General features: G+C 40.2%; 1 protein-coding gene across 1 annotated transcript; it reads left to right on the forward strand.

The window, feature by feature from the left end:
• The first annotated feature begins 3796 nt into the window (after positions 1-3796).
• Positions 3797-5128, forward strand: LOC131428653 (uncharacterized). The gene has a single exon (XM_058592698.1). The coding sequence runs from the start codon at positions 3797-3799 to the stop codon at positions 5126-5128; it is 1332 nt and encodes a 443-aa protein (XP_058448681.1).
• Positions 5129-10083: the final 4955 nt, after the last annotated feature.

Raw genomic sequence — 10083 nt, forward strand, 5'->3', positions numbered from 1 at the left:
TATCTTATATATCATCTAGCTATTGAAGAACCGAATCAGCGTGATTACCGATTCTTTTGAAATATCCCTTGTATTTAGCAAATTTTTGGTCGATTTTGCCATTAAAAATGCCTTACACTTCGCTTCCCGAGGCTGGGTGTCAATTTAAAACATGCAAAACTAATCGCGTAACATTTTTCTGTCATAATTTTGAACGCTTATAACTCAGTCATTTGTTGATGGGTTTATATGATTCAACAACCAATCGATTCGGAAACATTTAACTTAAACTTATGAGATGACGTTATTTGAATATTTCAATTGCATACCATTGAAAAATTGGTTTGAATTGAGTATTTCATTTTAATTCTCTGGTAACTATCAGGCCAATTTAGAATTATCGGCGATAGATTTTTTGCGGATCTAATTTGCAGCGCTTGTTGCTCGATGATTTGTTAATTGATTTTCCTAATTTAAATTATTCCAAAGCTTCAATATTGTAAGCTTAAAAATATTTTAATTTGTCTAAATATGTTTTAATTTGTTGATGGATCGGTGTTTTCAATTCCCATACGAACAAAACGTGACAATGTTACTGCAGAAGTTGTTGTCCCACCAGGAATTGAACGCTTCAAAAGATTCAAAATTAAATTCTGAAACTTATCTAAAAGCGGCCTCCTCGGTTTAGTAGTATAAATGAGTTCCACAGGCTCACATATACAGTTCAATTAGATGCAATATCATATACTATCAAAGATAAACTCAAAGTAAGTTTACCTGCGGTTTTACATGTATCCTTTGAATAGGAACCCTCGTAGAATTTGGTTAACCGCCAGTTTCAGTTTAATTATTATTTGCTGCAAAACAATAAACGTCTGATGACTACACGCGTTGTAACTATAACAATGTTCATTCATATGTTAATAACATCAAGTTACAATATTAACAAAATTTCGGAATTTTGTTGCGTATCCATTCCGTATATTCCTAATATGCCAAAGCGAAAATCAATGTAAGTAACTAAATATTTTATGAGGACTGTTTCACATGTTTTCTTCCTCGTATTGTTGCCATATTATTTACCGACATTTTCCGAAGATTATTGACGATTTTGAAGAAGGATTAATAAAATTACGCTATTACTGAGTGTACCGGTACAACATCTTTCGTTAAAATAAATAAAATCTTTTCTTGGATCGATTAACTGTTTATAAAATTAATAAGTTTGTACGTTTCTCGAAAATTATTATCATAAAATAAAAGTTTTATTTGTTCATGTTTAAATGTTTAGGTTGTTTGTATCTAAAATTGAGCTTTCGAGTAACTTTGAATTCATCATAATTGACTTCTAGTTAAAGGACGTTATTCAAAAACTTAACAGTGTAAAAATTTGTGGAAAGGGATCAAAATTGAATAGAATCAATAATCAAGAAAGATTCTAATTGTCAATTTTATCATTCGCTAACAATCTCAGCGCTTAAACTAGAGCAAGTTTGTAATTAGTCAATTGAATATGTTTCTAGTCTAGTGTATCATCATCATTATCATCTTTATTTTTGTATTAATTATGAAGACCCTAGAAACGTTTCATTTTTAATGTTATTGTGCTCGGTCGTGTCTTGAATACAACCCTCTAATTTTTTTATTGTGTTGGTACATATGTCCCTAATGTATGGTGAAATTTTCAGCTGTATTCATTGTTTACATTCTGTCTTGAAGCGGCTGGTGTAGACGTGTTTTTTTGAGCTCGGCGATTTTTGTTAGTTTAAACAATGGAAGAATTGAAGAGTCAAAGAATTTGTATTAAATTTTGCGTGAAAAATGAAATAAAGTGTAACCAAGTGTGCGAAATGTTACAGAGAGCCTACGGTGAGTCTGCTATGAAAAAAACGTGTTTAATCCACCTATCAGTGAGATGATACCTTTTTTTATCAATCCGCATGTGTTTTTTTTCAGGAATATTCTTCGGTTTTCATGACATTATTTTAATGACCGTCGTTTTAAGCTGCAATTTGACATTTTAATCACTCATTACTCTATCTAAAAAGGTTACAATCGATTAAACTTTTCATGATATGTCGAAGTGAGTTACACTTTAGAATTTACGGTAATTTAAGGTACTTCCAGAGCCGGTATTCAGGAACCAGCATAAACCAAACCGATTCGTATGGCCATATGACGAATAAATTGCAATAGTTTTGAGTCCAACTTTCAAGCTTTTCGGGATTATCATCTTCTATATCAGTTTGAATTTTAAAAATTCATCCTCCTGTAATTCCAAAATCGGAAGTCAGCATTGAATAAAATTAATTAATTTTGTGTGGGACTATAAGTTTATTTTAATTTGAATTTTTTTCTGAAATTCGATTTGGCTTTATTTGAGAAAACGATTGAGCTTTGAGAAACGATTCGATACTGGAGCCGGAATTCGAAAATCGATGTAGCCGAAGTCAGACAAATTCACCTGATTAGTTTACATTTGTTTCAATATGTTTAAAAATCAGTATAGACATTTTTGAGAAATCGTAGTACGGGTTAAATTGTGGGGTGCCTTCCGAATCGAAAACTGAATACCACTAAAACTGAAATAAATTTATTTGGTTGTCTATTCAAATCAGCAAATCTTAGATGATTCTTAGATATCATTTGAATCTTAGATCGGTTCAGCCATCTACGAGGAAAATAAGTTACACAATTTTAATTTCGTTTCACATATCATCCTGTAGTTCCGGAACCAGAAGTCGGATCGAAACATAATTCAGAAACCTTGTTTAGAAGCATACGAATTTTCATATGAATCTGAGTTTGTAGAAAACGGTTGAGTATACGCATTTGCTGATCTCGACGAACTGATTCAAATGGTATATGGGTGTTTTGTTCTTCCAGCATTTATTGCTGTGAGCAGTTTAAATCAATATAATTATGAAATTGTTCAGAATTCGAAAGTACTGCCATCTTTCCAATATGTCATATTCAGTCTGTTTATATCTGTGCCACAGTAAAACTCGCTGAAGATTCACAAAGGTTTTTGATACCAAAATTTGAGTGCATATAGGACGTTCTGGTGAAAATTGTTAATAACCGCGGCAGTCCAAAGTACCGAGTGCTAAGTGACATAGGAGCGAGCATCGTCCACTCCGTAGAAAGGAGAAACCAACATCTTGGTTTTACTTTCACTCAGCTGAAGTAAACAAGACAGCTAGTCGAAACAGTCGAAACGAACAAGAACGCAGCCTTAACAGAGACGGCAAGCCGATTGGCTTTGCAGGCTTGTATGCAACATTGCATGCACTAAGCTTTTGCGCTCATGGCTAGTCGCAATTGAAAGCTCCGACAAAACTGATCTCTCTGTCGTACAGAGGGCCAACTGTTCTATTCTTGTTGGAGGCGACTGTGTAAAACTTGCGTGCGACAAGAGGTGCGCGTGTTTACGTGAACAAAGTACCAAGAGGCGTCATAGAACCCACTATCGGTGGAGCAGAGAGATATTTAAACAAATTGAACCTGTCAGAACCTTTGAACGTATTGGGCAGGATTCACAGAACAGGTAAAAACGTTCCTATTTCGATTGGACCTTCTAACGCTTGGTCGAAATAGTAGCAGGAAAAAGCGTAGTCGTCATCCGCTCCGGCGGAGCCGCGCATTTGACCACTTGTACCTTTAACCCTTGGGTGGATCAATAAAGAATAAGGTGAAAGGGTAGACGTTACTTGCCTAGGCAAGAACGCATACGAACCACACTCTAAATACTCGGCAAACGTAAGCTGCAGTTCTGAGCGAACAATTCAACGAGAAATCTGTTAGGCTTGCTGGCAACATGGAGTCAGCAAGCACCTCCTTTGAGAGGAACGTACCGCCGGATAATCCACCCGGAAACAGCCAAACAAACGCAAACGAAAGAACGATCCCCGAATGGATGGATCGTTCGGGGATGCATGGTCAGCGAATCATATTACAGTTACGTGCTGCTGGGGAGAAACCTCTCCCGAAGAACCCATTCACTATCGGTAAATCCATAGAAACAATCTGCGGAGGAAACATCGAATCAGCTCATACCGAAGAGCGAGGAACTAAATACGTTTTGAAAACAAGAAGTGCCGAGCAAGCTAAAAAACTGATCCGCATGAACAAACTGATTGACGGAACCGACGTAATAGTTGAATCTCATCCAACTCTAAACAAAACCCGCTGCGTGCTGAGCTGCCGGGAGGCTATGGACTTACCCACCGAAGAAATCAAGCAAGAACTGGAGCATCTTGGAGTTTTGGAAGTTCGAAGAATCACAAGAAGAAAGGAAAACGACCGCGTAAACACACCAACGCTGGTCCTTACGTTTCAGGGAACCACATTCCCCAAATATATAAAGATTGGCCCACTCCGAGTAGAAACACGAGAATTCATACCGAACCCAATGCTCTGCTTTAACTGTTGCAGCTACGGTCATACGAAAGTCAAATGTCCCAACAATGCAGTTTGCCAAAACTGCTCAGGAGATCACAAACTGGAAAAGGATGCCTGCAAAGAAGCCCCATACTGTAAAAACTGTAAAGGTGGCCACTCTCCAACTAGCAGAAAGTGCCCACAATACGTAAAGGAGGAAAAAGTAATAAAAATCAAAACTGAGAAGGGAATATCATTCAGTGAAGCTAGGAAAGAGTACTCCAAGCAGCATGGAGAACACTCGTATGCAGCAATTTGCGGTGCTCAGAACAGATTAGAAAACATGAGGAAGGATGACGAGATCAAGCTTCTGAAAGAAGAAATCCAAAAACTGAAGAATGCAGAAAGAGACATCGAAAAGGACATCGTGATAAAAAACCTTCGGGAAGAAATCGAACAGATGCGAACCATCTTGGCTGACTTCAACATGATGAAGGTTGAATTGGAAAAGCTGAAGAAAAGCAAAAACATCGAGTATCCTGAACTTTCTGAAGATGAGCATGATCAGGCGATGTCCGAAGGAAGCGACTACACGGAAGAAAACGAAAAAGAAAGATCTAGTGCGACAACGAAACGAAAAATAGATGCAACCGACAGCGAAACTGACCCACGAGGTAGTGCCGACGAGAAATCTGCCGAAATAAACTCCAAAACTGCAAAGGACCGCCCTCCTACTAGGAAGGGAAGAGGTCGACCACGAAAACACTAAAAAAAAAACTAGAACCCGAAGCTTCCGACGAAGGCAACGGAACCGGTACCGGAAACCGAAGCACACCTAACGATTCTAATACATCCATGGAAAACCAACACTATTACAGCGAACTACATAATGCAAACGTACAAGCTAACTCTCTACGAGAACCTAATAACACGATAATCAATTCAAACTGGTCGGGGCAGAGCGAAGAGAAAGTAGCCTCCCCACTCCTTTCAGAAGGAGAGAACGATCCGATGGACGGGAACGAGGACGCTATACCCAAACCTGTGTTCCGACGGCTTCACGGACGTTCTGCCAACAATATCGACGACTTCACTAAAAACATAACCGTATACCCAACGATCATCTCCTGGAATGTACAAGGCCTAAAAACCAGCAGAGCCGAGCTGGATATAATAATCAAAGAGAAAGACCCTGTTGTTTTATGCCTGCAGGAAACAATGTGCTCTCCGAGGAACGTCCCCAAAATAAACGGATATACGGTCTTACAGCGTGACCGGCAACACGTCAGACGAGCATCCGGCGGCGTCCTCACCGCTGTCAAAACAGGAATCGAATGTGAACAAATCGAAATTGATACACACCTCGAAGTTATAGTCACTAAGGTAGGTCCACCCTTGAACATGACAGTGATGAACGTATACCTCCCACCAGGCGAAGAAATTTCCTGCGACGAATTAGCAAAAATAACAAAGCAGATCGGAAAACCTCTCCTACTAGTCGGGGATGTCAACGCCCACCACCCACTATGGGGGTCAAAAAACACTAGCGCTCGTGGACAAATTATAATGGACTTCACGGAGAATTGCGAACTGACAGTATTAAATACAGGAGAACATACACATGTGAACCACGCTACCGGCAGTCTATCGTGCATTGATGTCGCTTGCTGTTCGAATGATCTAGCAGCAACACTGGACTGGGCAACCTACGATGACTCCCACGGGAGCGACCACATACCGATGATCATTACATCGCCAGGAGAAATCACAAAACAGAAGTGCTTTCCCAAATGGAAAATTAAAGATGCCAACTGGGAAGCTTTCCGGTCCACTATACAGTTCGAAAAAAAAGACGACCCCGCAGACCAAATCGAAGAAATCACGAAACAAATATTGAAGTCCGCACAGGCATCCATCCCTAAAACGAAAGGTTACACGGGGAAAAAGTGCGTACATTGGTGGAATGAAGACGTCGCGAACAAGATTAAAGCAAGAAAAAAAGCATTAAGGGAATTAAAAAAAGCAAATGAAGGCAACGTAGAGAAACTATGTGAAGAATATCGTGCGGCAAGAGCATCTGCCAGAGAGGCTGTTGCGAGCGCAAAAAAAAAGAGTTGGGAAGAGATGGCAAACAGCTTCACTGCACAAACACCCATCAAGGATATGTGGGGAAAATATAGCCTTTTACAGGGAAAAAGGAAAAGCGTTCGAATCAATGCCATCACCCTAAACGGATTAACTGCAACCAACGATACACAAATAGCTGAACTTATAGGAAACTCTTTCCAAGAACGTCGAGCAACAGTTCCTATAACCCAGATTTCCTTAATCGTAAAAAGAAAATCGAAGCAACACGCCTCAACATACCAGCTCAACCTGATGCTGAATACAACCAAGCTTACAAGCAAGCTGAACTGGAAGAAGCACTCGAAGGATTACGCGGATCTTCACCAGGCCCCGATGATGTCCACTATGCGATGATTAGCAACCTACCCTTAGACTGTAAAAGAAGCATACAATCGACTATGGTCAGAATCAATCTACCCCAGCGAGTGGACCAAATCAACAGTAATCCCTATTTATAAAGGGAAAGGAAAGCGAACCGACGCTCGAAACTACCGACCCATATATCTCAACAGCTGCTTGAGCAAAGTTTTCGAGCGAATGATAAACAACCGTCTTATGCACATACTGGAAACCAGGAAATTGCTAAGCGAACGCCAATACGCATTTAGAAAGGGTAGAACCACTACTGATCATTTAGCAACGATGGAGGAAGAAATTAGAAATGCTATGTCGAAAAAACACTACGCCCAAGTCGCCTTTCTGGACGTCAACAAAGCTTACGATACCACCTGGAGAAGATTAATTCTCCAGAGGCTTAGTGAATGGAAAATCGGAGGAAAAATGCTACAGTTCCTGGAAAAAATGTTAAGCACCAGAACCTTCAAAGTACAAGCAAATGGAACTTTCTCCAAAGAAAAGGTAATGAAAACAGGACTTTGCCAAGGATCGGTGCTAAGCGTAACAATGTTTCTAATAGCCATAGATACAATCACCCAACGCTTGCCCCCAAACATCCAATGCTTACTGTATGCAGATGACATCATTCTGATCGCTAGTGGAGAAAATGCACATTCTGTCGAATCTCAGTTGCAGACCGCCTTGGACACGATCGAGAAATGGGAAGCTGAAACTGGATACAAAATATCGGCTGAAAAAAGTGCTACAGTGATCTTCAAAAACAGCCATTCTCGCAAACCAAAAATCCCAAACTCACTAAAACTCAACGGCACACTCATTCCTCGAGAAACCAGCCACAAATGTTTGGGTGTGGTCTTCGATCAATGCCTACAATTCCGAAAACACGCAGAGGAAGTAAGAGCCAGCTGCCAACAAAGAATCCAGTTTCTTCGAGGAGTAGCAGCAAGAAACTGGGGAGGAGATAGAAGCACATTGCTAAAGCTGTACCGCGCAACAGTACTCGAAAAACTGCTGTACGCTGCACCAGTAATCTCAGGAATGAGTGAAGCGTCGCTGAAGAGGCTCGAAACAATTCACAACACTGGACTTAGGACGATTATAGGAGCATTCCACACAAGTCCAGTCAGCAGTTTGCAAGCCGAAACCGGAATACCAAATATGCGAACCCTCCTCGAACAAAGAACGGCTATGTTCACAGCGCGCCGAGCTGCTAAAGACGATGGTAGTATTGATAATCTTAACGAGGGTAACACGACTTTGAGTGAAGAAAGCTTCCCCTCCAGTGACGATGAAAACGATAGCGGAGAGCTCTGGGGAACAGAAATACGCACGACGAAAGAAGTAAACTCCACCATAACCAGAGGAAAGCAAACTTTACACACACTTCAGCTAGATCTACCGGAACTAGAAACCTTCACGTACCCAAGTACTCCACCCTGGACTAGGTCGAAGATACCGACGGACAATAGCCTTCTTTCAATTAAGCAGCAAACAGCCAATCTGCCAGAACTACGTTCACAGTTCAAAAGATTAAAAAGAATCAAGTACCCCATACACCAATGCATTTATACAGATGGATCCAAAGACGAAGACCGATGTGGTTACAGTGTAGTATCAGCAGATCTAATAATTCGGAAAAGGATAAACAATAACTGTAGCATATATACAGCTGAGAGTCTGGCAGTCATGGACGCACTATCTTGGGTGGTGAACAGCCCAAGAATAGGAGCATACCTCATATGCACAGATTCGATGAGTGTACTCTCAGCGCTCGAAAAGTGGAAAATTAACAGCAGGTGGAAAGACAATGTCCAAGCACTGTATGCTCAAGCTAGGCAAAAAGGCACAGAAGTGATCGTATGCTGGGTACCAAGTCATATTGGTATCACCGGAAATGAAAAGGCAGATCGAGAAGCGAAACAAGCCCTGAAATCTCCAAACATGGACAATAAATCAATTGACGTAAAAGAATTCAAAACGGTCATAAAAAATCGGATACGCTGGAGATGGCAGCACGATTGGAGCCTGGAAACAAACAACAAACTACGCGAAATTACTAACACCATTATACCTTTCACCAAGGCAATAGGAGGAAACAGACAAGAATGCGTCAAATTGTCGAGATTGCGCATAGGTCACACACTTTTCTCACATAGCCACCTACTGGACAGAACCGAAGCACCCCGATGTCAACTGTGCAATGACATTTTAACAGTAAAACACGTAATTGTCAACTGCGCAGCCCTCACAGAAAAGCGAACGGAACTAGGACTAGCAGCAAACATGCGCGAAGCTCTAGCGGATGACCAGGATAGAGCAAACACAGTTTTAAAATTTTTTAAAGAAATTAATCTTTATGAGAAAATTTGAATTGTACATATCGTAAATGAATTGTATCTATACCTTCAACGGACCTGAATGACAAAGTTTAAAAGGTCCTTAAACAAATAAAAAAAAAAAAAAAAAAAAAAAAATATGTCATATTCGAACGATTATGTTGCCAAAAACGAACCGTGCTAAAATTGGTCCGAGGCAAAATGTCATGAAAAATAATGCTGTTCACAGTCTTTTTGGTACTTAGAAACTATTGTATGTAACAGTATAAAAAATCGTGTTTTACGTTGCTCCCAAGCCTTTCTTTGCCATACAGCGCTCAGAACTTCTACTGCTGGAATATGGGGGAAAAGTCGCTGACACAAAAAATTCGATATCTCTGTTAAAAATGGACGGATTTTAACAATCTATGGCTTGTTGGATAGCTATTACCGTGCGGAATCTAAGTCTGAAAACATATTCTGTTTTCAAGGTCAATTGTGACAGATACTGTCAAAAAACTGAAAATTTTGACATAAAACTTCGTATAACTCAAAAAGTAAACATCCGATCTCAAAACCATTCAATAGCGTTCTGGGTGACTGGGAGACCTTTCATTTGCGACTAGTTTGATCAAAATCGGTCCAGCCATCTCTGAGATCTCGACCTCTTAGTTGACAACACACATACAGACACACACATATACACACACACACACACACACACACACACACACACACAGACATTTGCTCAGTTCGTCGAGCTGAATCGATTGGTATATGTCATTCGGCCCTCCGGGCCTCGGAAAAATTTTCGAAAGTTTGAGCGAATTCTATACCTATTTTTTATATATATAAAAAAAGGTAAAACAAGTGTTTACGAGTGGTATAAGCGTTTCCAAGATGGCCGCGAAGACGTTGAAGACGA

The sequence above is a fragment of the Malaya genurostris genome, chromosome 2 (assembly GCF_030247185.1).
Source record: "Malaya genurostris strain Urasoe2022 chromosome 2, Malgen_1.1, whole genome shotgun sequence".
NCBI classification, from domain to species: domain Eukaryota; kingdom Metazoa; phylum Arthropoda; class Insecta; order Diptera; family Culicidae; genus Malaya; species Malaya genurostris.